Source organism: Puma concolor, chromosome B4, assembly GCF_028749965.1.
Source record: "Puma concolor isolate L17-30 chromosome B4, mPumCon1.1.hap2, whole genome shotgun sequence".
NCBI classification, from domain to species: domain Eukaryota; kingdom Metazoa; phylum Chordata; class Mammalia; order Carnivora; family Felidae; genus Puma; species Puma concolor.
Window position 1 is genome coordinate 3,998,228 of NC_141673.1, and position 20,074 is coordinate 4,018,301.

At 49.6% G+C, this 20,074-nt stretch overlaps 1 protein-coding gene across 5 annotated transcripts in view; it reads right to left on the reverse strand.

Moving 5' to 3' along the window:
* Positions 1-20,074, reverse strand: part of ATXN10 (ataxin 10) — a 166,517-nt gene that overhangs the window by 16,750 nt on the left and 129,693 nt on the right. For all 5 annotated transcript variants that reach the window (XM_086712011.1, XM_086712012.1, XM_086712009.1 and 2 more), the window contains one exon: positions 12,098-12,161. In XM_086712011.1, the coding sequence (XP_086568137.1) occupies positions 12,098-12,161 (64 nt within the window). The remainder of the gene's footprint in view (positions 1-12,097; positions 12,162-20,074) is intronic.

A 20,074-nucleotide genomic window follows, 5' to 3' on the forward strand; every position in this document is an offset into this window, starting at 1 on the left:
AATAGGAACTATCAGGAAGTAACACTGCGAAAATGCTGTGTCATCGCAAAGCCAGGTGGCTGAAGTGACAGGCCATCCAAGGAAGCGGCTTCCACGGCCACTAGCACACTACCTGCGGTGTGACGGCAGCCCTGCCCTGGTCCCTGTGCAGGGTGAGTGCGTGCCAAGGGGGAGGCGGCAGACCACACGGTCCACACCGGGGTTCTCACCACGGGAAAGGGCGGACTCCCATCTCCTAGCTTAGGTGAGAATAAACCCCAAGCATTCTTGCTTTTTTTTTTTTAATCTTTATTTATTTTTGAGAGACAGAGAGAGAGAGAGAGAGAGAGAGAGAGAGACACAGAGAGAGAGAGGGGAAGGGCCAGAGGGAGAGGGAGACACAGGCTCCGAGGCAGGCTCCAGGCTCCGAGCTGTCGGCACAGAGCCCGACGCGGGGCTCGAACTCACGGACCGCAAGATCGTGACCTGCGCTGAAGTCAGAGGCTTAACGACGGAGTCCCCCAGGCGACCCCAGGCAATCTTGCTCTTAGCGAGTCAACAAGATACAGCAAACCCTGGTGCACTCTGACCTCTGAGATGGGAACGGCTGAGCAAACCAGGCTCAGCGAGACACAGCCTGAGGACAGGCGTGGGCGGCGCGTGCCCCCCGGCGTGTTCTCACCTCTGTCGCCTCAGGGAGAACCACTTTCTGTGCCTCAGCCTGCGGGACGCAGAATCTGTGCGCTAACGATGCTCGTCATTTGCAGCCTCTATTTCAGAGACGCGGGAAAACTGCAAGCACGTGGAAACGCGAAGCAGAGGCCACGGGAAGGAGCGCAACTCGAAGTGTGTGCGTCTCACTTAAAAACGGTCTACTTGCCACAACACCTGAACCAGGAAGCGGTCCACTTTGGTGAAAGCCTCATTCATTACAGGACGCGGACTCCTCCGGCCATCGGCTTCAGGCCCTGGGGAACTGGTTGCTAGGATACCATAAAAGCCACACAAACAGGGCTTCTTTCCCCTTTCACTGTGAATGGTGCCATTTAGATGCATCCGTGTGTGTGTGTGTGTGTGTGTGTGTGTGTGTCTCGGGGGGGGGGGGGGGGGCTGGTGGCAGCGTGTTACACTCTTAGCAGCCTGGGAGCGGCACCCGCACATTGTCCGGTCCTCGGCCCATGCTTGGCTCACGTCACGCAGGGCCCCAGGGAGGCCTCCCCTGACCTGCAAAGCTGTGTGTGTATAAACTTGTTTGCTCTGGTCGGGGAGAAATGTTGGGTCTGTACATCTTCAAACGCACTAGGTGAGGGGCAAGACAATCAGCGAGGGGCTTTACAAAACCAAATTAAATCACACTGGCCAGCTAAACCAAAAGTTTATCTTTTTCAACTAAAACAGCATTAAGAGTGTTCCTAGTGTTTGGCCGCTCAGGAACAGAACAAATAATCACTGTTTATCAGCTATTTCATGCTGGGGACTCAGAAATACAGAAGTAAATAAAAAATAAATGGCTCTTCCCCTCCAGAAAGAGGAGGGACAGCTTTCCCTCAGAACGATTTCCTAGCCGGTCACTGCACTGAACGTCCGGGTGGGCAGTGCAGGGTATCAACAGCAGAAAGGCACCGTTTTGTGAACACAGCGCCAGCACTCCTTTGGCGTGGAAGCGCACGGCTACACCTTTTACGAACCCCACCAACTCTAGCCCCTTGTGCCCTCCCGAAGTATTTCAGACACTTCTCTGAACGGCCCCCCTCTGGCTGCTGCGTGGCAGGTCCAGTCACAAGCCTGGACTCCCCAGTAAGTACAGAGCTGGGGCGCCTGGGTGGCTCAGTCGGTTGAGCGTCGGACTCTTGACTTCGGGCTCAGGTCACGACGCCAGGGTCATGAGACTGAGCCTCACCTCGGGCTCCCTGCGGAGCACGGAGCCTGCTTAAGAGTCCCTCTCTGCCCCTCCCCCTCTAAAATGAAAATAAAATAATAAATAAGAAGGACAGAATGGAATATATTTCCATCGTTTCCCAAGATGTGGCACTTAGAGTCCAGAGTCTCCAAAATGCACATAAGAACGGTAAGGACTCCACGCAGTCCTGCTGGAGACAGGCTTGGGCAGCACGGTTCGTGCGTGTGCGCACAGATATGCAGGTACGGACATATCGTCTAGGAGCCTTCCCTCAAGTAATAGCTGTTCAAGACACCACATAAAACTCTGTGCTTTGGAACACACTTTGGTAACGCTCCCTTGGATCCGTGGGGTCCAGTGTGGAGCGTGTCCCGAGGTGTAAACGCACGGGGACACAGATCCCACCCGGGGTAAGTTGTCCTCGAGGGAAGGGGTTACAAATGTGGCTACGTCCGTGCGGTGTGCTCCCGGAGACGCGGAGCACAACTGACTCATAAAGACGCGCTGGCGCGCTCCGCTTGGTCCCGGGGGTCACGGAAGGATCCCAGAGAGGAAGACACCCGGGTCTAGAGTTCCAGAGGAGGAGGGAGGGGAAACGGGAAGGGGGGGGGGGTCCATCTCCAGGCTCAGGGGTGCATCTTGATCATCCGCGGTTGCAACAGAGCGCTGAGCGGGTACCATGTGCTACACGTTCGGCAAGATCAGTCCGAGACTTCGTACCCAACACAGCTGATTACCCACGTGTCCCGGAGAAAGTACGCCTGAAAGGAACGCCGTGACGGAGCGAAGCGAGCACGCACGGGCAAGTCTAGACCCCTGAATTCGGACGAAGCACGGGCCTTACACCTGGGCCTGCACCCTGGCCCTGCCCCTCCCGCGCTGGGCGGATCTGGAGCGGCTGGCGTCAAGGAACCAGCTGCCTGAGCTTTAGCGTTCTCAGTGGGAAATGGAAATAAACGTTCCCAATGAAGCGGGTGGTCTTAGCCCCAGTGAAGGGGCCAGAACAGGACGTGGCACGCGGCAAGAACCCAACAGGTGATTTAAAAAACTTGTGCGTGGCGCAACAGAACACACACATCCGAGGGCACGTCTTGAGGGGTTTCCTCACGTGGATGTGTCCCCATGACTCCACCTACACCGACATTAAGGACACGCCCGCACCCCATCCCGGAGGGCCCCCGCGTGCCCCTTCCCTAGTAATACCCACCCTCCCGCCTGCACACGTGGTAGCAACAGGCCACCATTGATTTATCCCTTCTCCTACGGATGAGTCCCGGGATGCTCCCACCTTGGGGTTATTATCAATGGCTCTGCTGTGAAGGCTCTTGCACGCCTGGAAGACACACGCGTGCACTCCCCTCGGGGGAAGGTACCGGGAAGGGCACTGCTGGCTCGCAGGCCGGGTGTGTGCGTTGTGTTAGGAGACACGGCCGGAACGTTTCCAAAGGGGTTACTCCAATCTACACCTTCCCCAGCAAGGTTCGGAGGTTCAGGTTGCTGCTCCACACCCTTGCCATCACTTCATACTGTCGGCCCTCGCCATTAGCCATTCCGGTGGGTTTCCCACTGTGGGTTAATTGTGCATTTCCCTGACGACTGACGACACTGAGCTCTTTCCCCAGGTGTGCTGGCCATTCGGATTTCTTCTTTTCTGAAATGCCGCGAGTCTCCTGTTCGTTTTGGTTTTAAATATATACATTTTAAAGTTTATTTTGAGAGAGAGAGAGAGCGAGCGAGCGAGAGCGAGAGAGAGTGCATGAGAGCAAGAGAGCACAACGGGGGATGGGCAGAGAGAGACACAGAGAATCCCACGCAGGCTCCACACTGTCAGCACAGAGCCCGATGCAGGGCGTGAACCCATAGACCACGAGATCATCCATCACGATCCTGTGAGGATAGGAGTAGGGCCTGTTTTATAAGCAAAGAAGCTTAAGGCCAAAGAAAGTAAATGCAGTGCTTACAAACTAGGAGGGGTGGGGTGCGGGTGTGTCGGCCCCAGCGGCTGCCACTCTTGCCCCGGGCCACACCTCCTCGCCACGGGTCAGGTCACGGGGGGAAACACAGTTTGTTTAGTATTTCTGTAAACTACTTGCTACATTTCTGTACGCAAGGAAACTTACAAATAAGGTGTTTCAGTGTTAGAGAGAGAGAGAGAGAGAGAGAGGAAAAGAGAAAGGAAGGGAAAAAAGAGAGAAAAGAACAGAAAAAAACTCCTGTTTGGATTCTCTATGCCTGTCCCCTCCCCCTCCAATAAAAACAAAACAAAACAAAACAGCCCACATCAAGGACAGCTGATGAAAACACAGATCAAAAAAGAATAAAAGAAAAACATTTCAAATAAAGCTCAGTGGTTTCTATTTGGAAGCAACAACAACAAAAAACCCCACTTGCCACAATAAACTGACAAACAAGGAACTGACCCTGTGGTGGTGGGGCTGGAATTTTCCGATGGCCTCGGCTACCGTGTCATTACTGTGGGTGACCCACAAGCGGGCGGGCGAGTGAACAGCTGGGGCCTGGCTGGGCTCGTGCCCCTGGAGCAGCTGTGGAGGGCAGGTCTTCCCAGTGAAGCGCCCCTCTGACATGCTGCCCTCTCCCTGAGACTGGAAATCCCCGCTGGTTTCTAGAATCTACCTCCAAGAAATGGAGCCTCGGGCCTCCGTTTCCAGCCTGGGGGCAGGGGCGGCGGCCCTCGGCCCTAGTCGGCTCTATAGGAGAGCCGGCCTGAAGTTCCTAATCCCAAGGGTGGCCAAGAAAGTGGCAGTCTCCCAGGGTCCCCTGCACTGATCTCCTATGGGGACTGAGGACTGCTCCCCACAGCATCACGAGGCCTCAGCCCCCATCCCGCAGAGCATGGTTAAGTACATGTGCATGGGCAGCTGACCCTGAGTGATCAGAGAATGGAGAGATGGTTATCAGCACGATTCCTCGTCTAAACATACCCAAAATATCTACTGATTTTTGACACAAAATACTGAAAGTTCTGTAAAAACTTGGCTGGTGTTAATTAGAAGAGGGGGTTAAACGAAGCAAATCTGAAACCGTCGCTGCCGAGCAGACTTGACTTGATTCACGAAGAATCACAGAACCCACAGGAGCAATTTTTCATGTGTTGCCAACTGCCCCTGTTCCCACCAAATACACACACACACCTCTCGCCAGGCTGCTATTTGTTCAGTGTTGTCCCCACACGTCTATGTGTCTAAGAAGTGTTTACTGGACATTTACTAGGTGCCAGACAGTGGCAGATTGTACCGGGGTGAACAACAGAAAAAAATGGTCCCTGTCCTCACAGCACTTGGCCCAGAGGGCAACTGAGATGTAAACGCACAAGCATGTGGTGACACACTGCGATGCGCAGACACGGCAGGTTACAGGAGGGGTGACTGGACCCGGCTGGGCTCCAGCGACCTTTGGCTGAAGAAGAGACCGCGGGAGCCGAGCACCCAGCACGCGGAAGGCTGGCCCCGGGGAGGGCAGTTCAGGTGAGAGGTCGGTGCAGGTGACTGCCTGCGGTGACCATGAGGCGCAGTGAGCCACAGTAAGAAAGCGTGTGGGGGGATGGGGGGAGTGCTGCGGCAGGGAGAGCAGCTTCGGATACAAGTGCAGGAGGAGGCAGCGACGAGATCAGACGGGGCCTCTCAGGCTGTGCTGAGGACTCCAGGTCGTTCAGAGCACGGCGGGCAGTCTTGGGGGTTCTGTAAACGAAGCGTGTTTGGGACAGACGGTGTGGGGGCAGGGAGAGTCCAGAGGCAGAGAGGAAGGATCCTGTTTTGTTTTGCGAGGTCTCACGGGATGGGTGGGGGGGGTCCGTGTTTCCCTGACACCCCGAGGGAAGGAGGGGAACAGGAGTCAGGAAGCCACCGCCGACCCAGGCCGGGGTGAGGAGAGAGTGAACGGGACGGTGCCACTGGAAAAGGAGGAAGTGGACGGCCTTGGGACGTGCTCCAGAGAGAGAATCGGGAAGATGCGGTGACACGTTAGTGGCAGGAGACCGAAAAAGAATCAGCATCGTAAGGGGCTCCCGGATCTCTGGCCTGAAACCATTCCCCCAATTACCGAGGAAGGGGGGCAGCTACGGAGCTATTAACAGTTCAACTGTGGACGTGCTGGGTTTGGAATATCGGGAAGACATACAAGCAGATGAGAGAGCTCTGTCTACAGACTGAGTCTGGGAGCCACGGGTGAACAGGTATTTGAAACCCTGAGAATACCCAGAATGCAACTCTGTCTCCCCATCCCCACGGTGACCGGACTGGCCCAAGCCACCATCCCCTCTTGCCTGGAAGACCGGCCGCCACAGCCTCCCTACAGGATTCGCTGTCATTCCGTGGGCCCGGAGAGTGTCTGGCATGTGAAGAACGTTCACTAAACACGGAATGAATAAAGGAAGAAACGGGTGGGACTCCGTAGGGAGAAGAGGCAGGGTGAGGCGAGCACCCCCGGGTTCTGGAATGTCCAGCAGGGCTCCAGCAGGCAAACGCTGCACGGAAGAGGAAGCAACAAAGGAGCCAGAGAAGAAGGATCCAGAAAGACCTGAGGAAAACCTACAGGTTTTTCCTACAGGTACTATCGTGAGGGCCAAGAAAGAGGCAGTATGTTACAGGCGAGGGATTAATTCTGCCGAACTGAGTTTTAAAATGGTAAGAACAACAGAGCACCACTGGTTCTGGCACACGGTAATGGCTGGCGACAATAAGCAAATGATGAGGCTTAGGAGCCCACTCACCGATCTACACTCCCTTTTGAAGAGCCACTGGATTTCTTAAAATAAAGACACAAACTCTCAAGCACAAAAAGAATGTTAGACGCTGAAAAGCAGACAGAAAAGAAGTAACAGGGCACTGGCTTACGGCTGGGTAAGGGGCTCTAGCACCTACCTCAGCAAACCCAAGAAAGCTGGTCCTGAACGGCAGGGAAACACTATGCCCTGCAGAATCCCTCACAGCTCAGATGTTGGTGACCACACGGATCTCTTCAGAAGGTAAAGGTGAAAATTAAAATAGAAGGCCTGTTTGCACATTTAACACGTACCTGTACCCCTAGACCCCCTTTCTCTATCTCAACACAAGACTGGAAGATGCATCAGCTCAACAACAAGGATAAGACAGAGACGCTCTGGCACGGAGGGCACCAGATAGAGTGGAGGGCGCAGACACCATGCGGGAGATGGTGGGATTAGGTGACCGTACATACGCATTAAAATTAAAATGTAGAGATCCTGCAGCTTTCCCAATAAAATGGTGGCATCAGGCATACATTTTCAAACAAACTCAACTAGTTCCCTACCAATGGCCCCACTTTAAAGGAAATTCTAAAAAGACCTCAGGCAGAAGGAAGACGATCCCAGCTGGACAAACAAGAGATACAAGGAGTGAAGGGCAGGGAAAGTAGTAAATATGTGGACAGATCTAAGTGAACACTGACATTAGGGGTTTGAAAACAGAATTAAAGTGTATAACAGCAGCAGCAGCATGTAAATTGGGGGTGCCAAAATGGTCCTGTATAATCTGGGAAGGGGGTTAGGGGTGCCTGTTGTAATTTTCCCAGGAAACTATTAACAGAATAGAAAAAAACAACAGAGAGCATTTAAATGAGAAAACGATAAAAACTGAATGATACAAAATAATCCAAAAGAAAGCAAGAAAGAGAGAAAAAGAAAATAAAATAGGAAGGACAGAGAGGCTTCAATACAAATAGGTCAGCATTTACATTATATTAAATATAAATGGGCTAAATGCAGGAGCTGAAAGACAGAGACTGTCAAACTAGATTAAGGGGGGAAAAAACCCAACTACATGCTGTTCACAAGAAGCACCTCTGATACAGACAGGTTGAAAATAAAAGAGTTGAAAATGTTACACCATGTAAATAGCAACCAAAAGCAAGTCAGAGGAGCTATATTAATATCAGGTAACAAATAATTTTAGAGATAAAGGGGTTCAATTTATAATGACAACAGGAACATTTCTCAAGGCCTGTCATACACCTTTATCTAATAACACTGCCTCAAAACATACAAAGGAAAAATTTATGTAACTAAGTGAAGAAATAAGACAAATATATAATCACAGAAGGGTATTTTAAGACTCTATGTAGCTGATAAACCAAAGGAGACAAAAATATCAGTAAAAATATAAAATTTTCACAAACTTCACCTGATACACATGGATAAAATGCTGCTTCCCACTACTGGAGAATAAATGTTCTTTTCAAGCACACATAGAACAGCTGCAAAAAAGTACCATATACTGGGTCATAAAGGCAGTCTCAATAAATTTCACGGGACAGAAAAGTATGTGCTCTTTGATCACAACACATTTATGCTAGAAATCAAGCTCCAAAAGAGAACTAGAAATTTTCAATTTGTTTGGAAATTAAGAAATGCATTTCTAAATAATCCAGGGGTCAAAAAAGAAACCATGACAGAACTTAGGAAACACTTTAAATGTATGGTAACAAAAATAACATACACCCAAATCCATGCAATGGAGCTATAAAAATACATAGAAAAGGATAAAAGCTTAAAATTAAGAATCCTAAATAAATGGACAGATATGCCATACTCATGGACTGGAAGATCCATCCAGTATTGTTTAGATGTCAATTCTCACCAAATGGACTTTAGTCAATGCAACTTCAATGAAGAACTCAATGTGCGGATTTAAATTTTTGTTGGTTAAATTGGTTTGGTTTTTTTTTTTTTTTTTTGGTTGATTTCATGTGTGTATGTACATGTAGGTGTACATAAACACGTAAGCACACGTGTAGAATTTGACAAGCTGGTTCTTGTATGTAAACTTTTACGTAAAATACAAGTGACCAAAAATAGCTATAACACTTTTTAAAAAGAAGAGACCAGTTGAAGATTTGACTCAACTAATATCAAGACATGTTAGAAAGCGACACTTAAAGAGTAAGGATGACAAAGAGATCAATGGAAAAGAAAACAGAGTCCAAATACAGACCCACACATATTTGGATACTCGTGATAAAGAGGGCACTACAGCTAACAACGCATGTTCTTTTCAGGAACTTGGGCTCGGACAATTGTGTGTCCATATGGAAAAATATAGAAATAGACCGCTAACTCACACTATACACAAAAATCAATTCTAAGTGAATTACAGACCTAAACAGAGAAGGTAAAACTATCAAGTGTTCAGAAGATAACACAGATTATCATCCTGACCTCAGGGTTGGAAAATATTTCTTTAACAAGATACACACCAGAGAACTAACCATAAAGGGAAAGTGATAAATTTGATTAACTGTTAATACCTCCTGTTAATTAAAATAAACTAGAAAGAGAATGACAAGATAAGTCACACAACGGGAGAAAGAAAACATTAGTAACCACGTAGTTGATTAAGAACTTCTATTTAGAACATAAAAAGATCTATTACAAATAAATTATAAAGGAAAAACTCAATGAAAAAATAGTCAAAAGGTTTGCTCAAGCATGTTTTATGTCCACTGACACACGTGCGCGCACGTGCGCGCGCATACACACACACACAAAATCCAAATGGCAAGTAAACATGTTAGAGGATGCTCAGCCTTGTCAGTCATGCAGGCAACAGTAAACGAGATCTGTAGTCTTAACTACAGTGGCATGAGAAGAGGGAGGAGTGAAGATGGTTTATAAGAGAATAAATCTTCATGTCGTAATAAATAGACTCATCAGAACCCAATATACACATCAAGAAACAGCAACAGAGCAGGTTACTTAGGTGTACAAAGCAGCTAGTAAAACAAAGGGCGAAGAGTGAGTTTAAAGTGTGGACAGTGAGTAAGAGGCCTCACTCAGTACCTTTTGGCACTAAAAAAAAAAAGATGTATTGTTTTGATGAACAGAAAATAGAAGAAAGGAAAACACCTAAAATGGGTGGGGAAGAGTCAATGGGAGGTAAGGAGGCGAAGTCAGGGAAATTAGAGAATTCTCTGGAACACCTACTTCTGAGTCAGAGCAGAGGAGCAGCACAGAAGGGCACTGGTGTGGTTTTATTCCATAATCTGTATCATGTCCTTTTTGCGCTGGTTCAAGTGTATGGCTCCCGTCTAAAACTTGATCCCCTAGGCTCTAATGCCTCTTCGTTTCTGACCATTCAACCATCAATTTCCCTTCTGCTCTGATATCTTACTATGTAGTATCTCCTATCTTATGCATATTTTATAGGCCTTTGCAATCTGGCCGGCTTTGAGAAAGAAATAAAACTCCAAAGAATGAATGAATATGCGTCATACTGAACTACGTGGGATTTTAACTTATCTTGACAATTTAAAGACTATTCTGGGATCTTGCAATTCTTCATTAATTATCATTGTAAAGACACCAGTTATCTATACAGATTATCCACATACACTTTTTTCAATTTCGAATGCTGAATAATTTCTCCGCCACAGGAACAGGTTACTGTGGCTTTCCTATATGAGTTCTGTCCCCGCCCTGTGACTCCTAAGGAGGAAGCACAGCAAAATGGCTGGGGATCGGGCACACACCAAGCTTGCACTCTGGGTCTGGCCCGCGGGACGAGGCTCTGAGACTCCCTTGCCGTGTTTCCTCAGCCACAACACGGGGGTGGCGACGACGGCAGCGTGTGCTCCGTGGCGCTGCCGGGATTAAATAAAGTAACGGGCGTAAGCGCACAGCGAGGAGTCCGTTGAGTGTTTCTGGAAGGAAGGAGTGAGTGAATGGAGGAGCCGCCCAGGAGGCTGCCAGAGAGACCCTGCAAGCGTGGAACCGCAGGCGGGCCGTCTGCAGAGCCACGACACGCTGTGCGCAACGGCCGGGCCGTCCCCTGCTCTCGGTCAGAGCCGAGACCAGTGACAGAACGTCTTCTTCACCAGGAGGCCGGTTTAGGGAGCAGAACGCTGTGGGTGAATGTCTTGTTTCGTGATACATCCTCTTTGTCCTCAGGAAACGCACCACCTGTCCCTGCACCTGAGTGACCTTTCACTGGCTTCCTGTGACCCCCAGCTCTCTTTCCTCCCTTCTTTTTTGGGGCTAAAAGACTTCCAGACTGTGGGGGCAGAGCCTGTAGTGGCTGATTATAATGCGATGCAGCGAACCAACTTTGTTTTGCCTCAAGGACGAGTCTTCCGAGGCTTCTGTCTTTTCCTGACTCAGCTTATAAACTGTTGTGCTCTTTAAAATCGGAGATTTTCTTCTGTTGCTAATCAGACAAATGACAGCGTCGTCAGCACCGGGATGAGCAGTCCTCCCTCCACCTACTTTCAATACACGATTTTTATCAACTCCTTTTGTCTTCTTGACAGAAGCCACAGTGAGGGGTGCTGTTCCCACGCCCCCCCACCCCCATCCCCTGAGCCCCAGGCCGGGCTCCTCACTGTCCCTCAGAGGGTTACGCTCTCAACGTCCTTCCTCGCCACCCCCGCCCCCAGCAGGCACCCAGGGCGCAAGGGCACGCAGTGGCCAGGGCGAGGGACTGGATGGAGTCCAGCTCTCGCCAGGAAAGTCTCGAACTTACACGGAAATACCGCTCAAACCTCACCAGGCTCAACCTGGTTTCCGGATGTGGTTTCCTCACGGTATCAGAGCAGCTTCCTAGCGTCACTCCTCGGTGAAGTGGATGAAGTAACGGGGTTCCCCGAAGAACCCTACAAGCAGGGTGGTCAACCAAGGGAAAGAACCGCCCCCCCCCCCCCCCGCCACCTCCCCGCTTCGGTAACAGAGGGTCACAGGCCAGAACACGTCAAAGATAGGTAGGTGGTGCCACTAACGTGTTTCTCCCTATTCCTGGGGCCGCAGAGCGCCCCTCGAGCTTCTCTGTCACGAAACCGTTGCTAAAATGGTTCCTCTCAAAGGACTGGATACTTAGAATCTCTAGAGCAAAAGTTAAAAAAAAGCACGATTCTTCACATTTACTCCGAGGAACAGACACTTTGGAAAGGTGACGTCGGCGGCAGGAGGCACACAGGGACCCTGGGTGGGCGGTCTTCCCCCCCAGAGTTTAAAGCATTCGTGAGTACAGGGCTGCTTTAGAAGGTCCCACTCACCTTGAACACCAGCTCACTGCGCTGCACAGATGGCAGGAGGGCTGGTCCGGCGTCCCGACTCTGAGAAAGTGGCTTAGTTCTCAGGAACAAGCACCCAAGAAAGCCAGCCGGCCACAGGGCCAGGGAACACCGAGAAAGGGAGTCACACAGAGGGCCCTGACTGTGAACGGATGCTCACGGGTTCACGTGCAAGGATACAGGGGTTGCTGTCATCGATGCTGCAGCTGTCCAGGATCAAGGGGATGCCATCCAGCTCGTTCACCTGCAGAGAAACGAAAAGGCACATTTATACACCGAAAAAGGCCTGGGTCAGGGTGAGAGATCATAGACGGTCTGTCTCTCCTGCTGGTCTCCTCACTCACTGCAGTAACGTAACAGCATACTGTTGTATTTAAGCCTGCCACCCCAGTCACAGCGGACGACGAAACTCGACCTCCAACATCGAGGCAGGCAGACACAGCAGGTGTAGACGTTAGTGACCTGCCTGCCCTAAAGGAGTCAGACGATGAGACGTTAGTTAACAGAAGACCCTCCTCCTGTCTCTGCTACAGCCCAGCCTCCTGCAACCGCCACCACCCTGACCTCCGACCACGCAGCCCAACACCTATCCCCACCACCTCTGGCCTTGTGGGGTGGGGCGCGAGCGGTCTTCCTGATCCTGGTGAAAGGTGAACTACGCTGTACGTACGTTGTGTCCTCTTCACGCAGACTGTGGAGTTATGACATCACTCCTGCTTTTACGACACAGTGTTACTTTAGGTTTTATGTGTTATTTGGTAGGATTTGGTAGGGTATTTTGGTGGACGGAGAACGCTCAAAACATTTTCCATTTGATTAAGGGTAATCGTTTCTTTGCTTTCTGCTGTTTCGGCTGATGGGGCTTCATGGGAACAAGCAACTTCTGGAGAGCAGGGGAAACCGGTATCTCAAACACGTACACCGACCCAGAAATCTTTAAAAGCAGACATGGACAGAAAGGGATACACTATTTTTCTTTTCACCCTTCCTTAAAAATGCGGGGGCAACTGGAAAGCCATATAAAAAAGGATAAAATGGATCTCTCCCCAGCAATGTTCACCAGGGTAAACTCCAAACGAATCTGAGTTTATTACAGTTTAACAGTACTAGTAAGTGGACAGTTTTTCTACACTAAGAGTAGGAAAAGCTTCCCAGACTATGACTTAAAATCCAGAAGCAACTGGGAAAAGACGTTTTTAAAATTTGCCTGCAGTTCTTTAAAAAGCAAATTAAGGGGCAGCGCCTGGGTGGCTCGGTCAGTTGAACGTCCAATTCTTAATTTCAGCTCACATCATGGTCTCATGGTTCGTGGGTTCAAGTCCTGTATTGTGCTCTACGCTGTGAGGAGCCTGCTTGGGATTCTCTCTCTCTGCTCCTCCCCTGCTCACGCTCTCCCTCTCCCTCTCTCTCAAATAAGTAAACATTAAAAAAAAAAAAAGGCAAATAAAAGCTAGGAAAGTTATTTGTGAAATATTACAGGCAAAAGGTTAATATTTTAATATACAAAGAACTTGTAAAAACTGAGAAAAGATCAGCAATCCAACAGAAAAAGAATGGATCAAATGCATGAACAGAAACGGCACAGAAACAAAGAAATGCAGCTGGACCACGGAGACATCAGAAGATGTTCAACCTCGCAAACTGTTACCACGCGGAGACACCACCTCTCGCCCGTCAGAGCGGCAAGCGAGCGAGTCGGACAACCCACGCAGGCGACGGGGAAACAGGCGTCCTCGCACACTGCTGGAGCGAGTGCTAGACGGCACGACGCCCGTGGACGGGCTGCACCAGGTGAAGCACCTACTCGCTGATCCAGCCCTCCGAGTCCTAGGGCAGCACCTCCGACTGCACTGTCCCACGGAGGCTTTGCCTGCACAAGGTTACTCACTGCAGCACAGTTTTAGGAGATACAATTCACACACGATAACGCGCACCTTTTAAAGGATAGAGTCCAGTGGATTTCTTTTTTTTCAAATTTTGGACAGAGAGAGAAGGGGAGAGTGGCGTAGGGAGAGAGAGAGAGAGAGAGAGAGAGAGAGAGAGAGAGAATCTCAAGCACGAACGTGGAGCCCGACACGGTGTCTGATGCCACGAGCCCGGGATCAGGACCTGAGCCGAAACCAAGAGTTGGACGCTCGACTGACGGAGCCACCCAGTGGGTTTTAGTTTTATTCACAAAGTCGTACAACCATCACCTCTACCCAATCTTAGAACATTTTTAGTATCCCAGGGAAGAAACTCCATACCCATCAGTCATTCCTCATGTCTCCTCCGTCCAGCCCTTAGCAATCTCTGATCTTTCTGTCTACGGATTTGCCTATTCTGGACATAGCGTACAAATGGAATCTTTCGATGCGTGGCCTTTTCTTTCAGTTAGCATGATGCTTTCAAGGTTCATCCAGCACCGCGTTCCTTTTTGTGGTTAAATAATATTCCGCTGTCTGGAGAGACCATGTTTTATTTATCTGTTCATCTGTTGATGGGCATCTGGGTCATTACGGTTTTGGGTATTGTGACCGTGCTGTGAGCACCTGTGTACATGTTTTCGAGGGGCTATTTATGTTCAGTTCTCCTGGCTGCGTACCCCGAGAGAGGAACTGCTTGGTCCTGGTAACATCTGGAGGAACTGCTGGGGTGCTTTTCAGAGTGCTGTGCCGTTTTCTAGTCCACCAGCAACCTATGAGCGTTCCAACTGCTCCACGTTCTTACTGGTGCTTGTCGGTGTCTGTCTTTTATTTTAACCATCCTGTGGGTGTGAGGTGACGTGTCACTGCGGTTTTGATTCGCATTTCTCTGACAATTAGGGATGCTGCATACAGTGCAACTTATGAAAACAAAGATCCTGGAAGCAACTCAGGTGTTCTCCGATACGGGCCGGCTGAACGAACGACAGCACGGACGCAAAACACTTCCGTGTAGCTGTGAAAATGAGTGAAGAAGGCCCAATGCACTACCTGGAGGGATCACCAGGATACGGCGGTAAGTGAAAAAAGCAAGCCACAGACAGGCTTATACGTGAACCTTCCGTGTAATAAAGGAGGAGAAATACACAAACTTTCTTATAGTTCCCAAAAGACACAAGAAAGGGTTAAATAAAAAACTAATAATGGCTGTCCACAGGGCATGAGGAGAGAATGAGACAGAAGCAGCAGGAAAGGGAGGCAGATGTCTGTGAAGGCACCTGGTCACACAATTATGACTTTGGAATCCTATATATATTTTATATAATTCTCTACAATTAAATTTATAACGATGATAACTACACTTATTGTGTTGATAACTTCACAACACACAAATACTGAGTCATTATTTGACTATGAGCACAGTACGTTACGTCAATTACATCTTAGCAGAAAAGTTAAATTTACAAAGTTATAAAAATAGGGAACAGAAACACATTAATCCGATGGCATGTAAAACAAAGAAAAATTACCACAAAATTAAAACAGTATTTGACTTTACACCCCTAGCGAGACGTATCCGAAGCTCAGAGAGAACTGCACAGAAATCTTAGAACAGCATTCAGCTGTCTCTGCTTCCTATTGGTATCGTTATTCTGAACCGTTATGTACTTATTTTTTTAATGTGTATTTATTTTTGAGAGAGAGAGAGAGAGAGAGAGAAAATGAACGGATGGGGGAGGGGCAGAGAGGAAGACACAGAATCTAAAGCAGCCTCCAGGCTCCGAGCCATCAGCACAGAGCCCAACATAGGGCTTGAACTCACGAACTGTGAAATCATGACCCGAGTGGAAGTCGGACGCTTAACCAACAGAGCCACCCACGTGCCTCTATATTTAGTTTAAAGCAAATGGGTCATTCATGCTATTAAGGAACTAAGATTTTCAGCATAAAAAAGGATTAAATCCAGAAAATAATTTTACACTTAAATTAGAAATATTAGCAAGATTTCGTGATATATTTTTCAATTTCCAAAAAGTATTTCTTTCCTAGCTGTTCACTGAAAAGGCCTAGACGTGAAGAGAAGCATCCCTCCCAGGATCGGATGAACTACAGATCCTCCCTGACTTACGACGGGGTTATGTCGCGATGAACCCATCGCTACCACCCCCTGCCTACCGAGCGCCACTGCTTAGCCCCGCTGACCCGAATCATGTTCAAGCACTTGCAAGAGCCTACGGATGGACAAAATCATCTACCGCAACGCCTATTTGGTGATGAAGTGTTAAGTATCTCTCATGTAATTTGCTGCACAGGAAGGGAGAAACTGAAAGGCTGAGGAGTACGCAATGGGTGTCGGCGTAACCGTTGCTGCTGACCCTCGTGATCGCGAGGCTGACCGGGAGCCGTGGCCGCTGCCTGGCGTCGCGAGAGAGGGGCGTACCGTGCATCGCTAGCCCAAGAAAAGATCCACACTCAAAACTCCAAGCACAGTTTCTACTGAACGCGTTCTCACTTCCACACCATTATAAGGTTGACGATCCGCCGTAAGCTGAGCCACCGTCAAGTTGGGGACCGTCTGTAAATGCACGTCCCGGTGAAAGATGGAAGATCTCCACCTGCCTGTGATGCACAGACCTGCTGAAGAGCACTGTGACCAGCTGTCTTTGGTTTCCCCAAGGCAGACAGGAAGAGAATAAATCTAATTTCTGCAATTTTTTCTAGGTGCCGGAAACAGGGTAAGAAATGTCCTACTATTTAATAGGCATCTGGCACACACTAGGCAATGACAAATACATCCACGATTTCCACATTCCGGCAGAATGCCAGGGTAAGCTGTACTGGCTCCATTTTCCTGACAAAGGAAGTGGGGCTCATGGGTTAAATATCGTCCCCAGGGTCACTTCACTAAAGAGTGCTATTCAAAGTCTAGAGGCCACCGTCAGTCAGTGAAAACAGACAGTGAGAGGGAAAAGTCAGAAAGGGCGCTAACAGTTCAACAGGGTTATGCTGTGTCTCCTGAATCTTGTAATAAAATCTAGGTTTGAAGCATCTATGTCTTTTTAAATTTTTGATTTTTTTTTTCTAGTAATTCATTTGTATTACATTTTATAAACATATTGGTCTAGGATGGCTTGGGGGAAAGATAACCCGTTCTTCGGCACAGAGAGTTTGGGAGGTTAGGACACTAGAGAGGGCTGGACCGGGAAGGGATCACGGGTTTGAGAAGCGCAGAAGGAAATTTTATGGCCAAGCTGGTAGCGGCCCCACCTGAGACCGAATTCAAAGCTTCCCGAGGCAACCCTTGCACCGAACGTCTCCTCCCACAGCCCACGGCACACCCGCCAGCGGGACCGGGGTGCTGACTGTGACGTCTTCAAAGGGGAGGGAGAGCTACCGTCAATGCCTCTGCCCTGGGGTGAAGACGAGGGGTCCAGAAAGGAGCAAGAGCCTGGCGACGGGCACAGCAAGGAAGCAGCTGACCCTCACCAGCCCTCTGCAAGGACGTGATCTAATCCTCCTGGAACATACGTCAGCCTGGTGTCGGACGCTATCACACAGGGCTCACAGGGAAGGCCTCCTTGCAGAAGTGACACGTGGCTGGGGAGGCGAATAAACTGGCACTGAATGGACAAAGGGGGGGGGTGCGCTGTGGAGAAGGCTTTGCAGGGACAAGAGCATGTGCAAAAGCTAGGAGATCAGAAGGAACACGGAGCGTTCCAGGAGCTGGATGTGCAGCACAGCCCTGGGATTAAGAGTGAGGACTGTGGTTCCCAAAGCCTGGTTCTGCAGCAGTGCTGAGCTGTGTGACTTTGGACAAGTCCTTTAACCTCGGAGACTTGCCATTCTCGCCCATAAAACGGAATGACGGGGCTCACTTCCAAGGGCAGCTGTGAGAACGGAATCGGTGGCTTCAGCCAACGCTCCGTGGCGGGCAGCGGGACCGGCGGCAGCAGCTGTTAGTCCTACTGCCAGCAGGAAGTTCAGTTGCTTGGAGTGAGGAGTGAAGCCCCTGAAGGGCTGAGGGAGAAGCTTCAGGATAACTTCACCCAGCTGGGTTTACGACCCCACTCTGTATTGGCAAAACAGTACCTTTATTTAAAAAAAAAAAAAATTTTTTTTTTTTTTTTTTTGGTGAGGAATAAAAAACTATTCAGGATCTATTATTTGATGCGAAAAAAAAAATCTCATTTGCTTGGGGGGATAAAGTAGAATTCTCAGATATGCGAAATGGGCAAAATTTCCTGTGAAGGACACGAAATCACGTGCTAACAATGGAAACGTGAGCAGCATTAAGGGTGAATTACAGAGCCCTCGAAGATCACAGTTACGGGGGAGTCATGACTGAATCGAGGGCACGCTTTCCTAGGTGAGTATTTCGCATTCACACCGCTCCATTATGAAATGATACGAGATCAATTTTTATAGAGGTACACGAAACGTGTAGCACATAAATGACAGGGACGACAGTGGCACTGTGACAAATGCATCATCGTTCACTTCAGGAGCAGTGACTGACGACACCTCTGTGCTACGACCAAGCTCAAGCTGACTGCCGCAGCTACGAGTGTGGAGCTCTGTCTGGGGCAGGGGAGAACAATTAGGAAATTAACAAGTTTTCTTCTGTTCACACTTCATAAAACAAGGAAGCTGTTTGTTTTCTTACCTAACATGTTGGGAATTGATTCCATACCCATAACAAATGAGTCACAAGCTGTAGTTCATATGAAGGAGCCAAGCTCAGTCAACACTTTCACAAGGTAACACATTTCAACAAGACAGCGAGTCTGGCTTAAACAAACGAACATTTAGCCCCTGGAAATAAAGTGTAAACAGAAGGACAACTAATCGATTTGCTAACTGTTCCTCCCACCTGGGCCAATCGGCTCGGAGAGCGTTCTATGCACAGTGCACACGCCCAGCCCTGCTCTGTATGCTCCCTTGGGGGAACCTACTGGATTGACAGAGAACACAGCCTCGACTACCCGGCTGCTGTCACGTCAAACGGAAAATACAAAAATCCAAGAACCCGAAGAAAGCAAGGGCACGGTACCAGCACAGCACCTTATCTCCTACCTGAATATACAGTGAAGCGAGCCTAACTGACCTGACACGTGGCAAAAATGTGTTCACCACACAGCTCCTCAAAGCAAACACACACACAAATAAAGAGATCATCAGAGGCCTCGTTCCAAAGCCGATCAACGACGAGCGTGGGCGCGCAATGCTCACACAAGGACCCCCGTCCGGATGAAGCCATCCTCAGACGTGCCGACAACCAACTCAAAGGGCCTGGAGCCCAAAGGCAATGCTGGATGAAATGGACCGTCCGGTCAGAGATGTGGACGCACCCACCCACCCACGGGCAGGACTCAGGTGTCATCCCAACCACCTGGAAGGACGGGGGACACTCTGGAGACAGACAGAACTACATGAGAATCCCGGCTCAGGGGTCCTGTCAGCCGTGGAAACTTGAGGAGCTCCCTGAACGTCAGGAAGTCTAGATGTTATGTGACAAGGGGGTCACGCCCATGTCACGGGGTCACGGTGAAGATCCACGAGGAAGCATTCGGCACGGCCCCCCGCACGCAATCAGGACGTGAGAAATGGCAACACGCTTGTGATACTGTTTTCACTTGTTCTGAGACTCTGGAAGTTTCCTTCACGGCCCACACTTGAAAAGGGCTGGACACGGCGCTCCTGTGCCAACGGCGAGTTGAGCTGTGGCAAAGCTCCGGTACATCAAGACTTACACTTCCATGACCAGCCAGTAAGTAGATACGGTGAGTCTAGGTGTTTCGTGCAGCTTCGTGCTGGGCACTTCATGGCTCCCCTTCATGGGCACGTTGGGAACAAGTAATGGTGCTCCTCCAGAAGCTTCAGGGCAGCACAGGGCCTGCGTTCCACAGACACGCTTTCTCTACAACTCTGAGCGTAAGGCTAGGCCAGTGGTTCACAACCCTGGGTCCACATCAGCATCCCCTGGGAGGTGTCCAACACCTGTGATCCTGGGATCCTGTGATCCTGGGATCCTGTGGTCCCAACCCGAAAATAAACACGTCCCAATCTCGGAGAGTGAAGCCTGGGCGTCAGAGCCGCAGACACACTCTTTCGGAGATTCCGACACGCAGCCGAGCTGATGATTCCCGACCTGCGCCAAGTGCAAGAGCACCCACTGAGCCGGCGTCTGGGACCCACCGCAAATCCTGAGAGAAGCCCCTAAAATGGAGCACGACGGCCTTCCCATTCTCCCCTC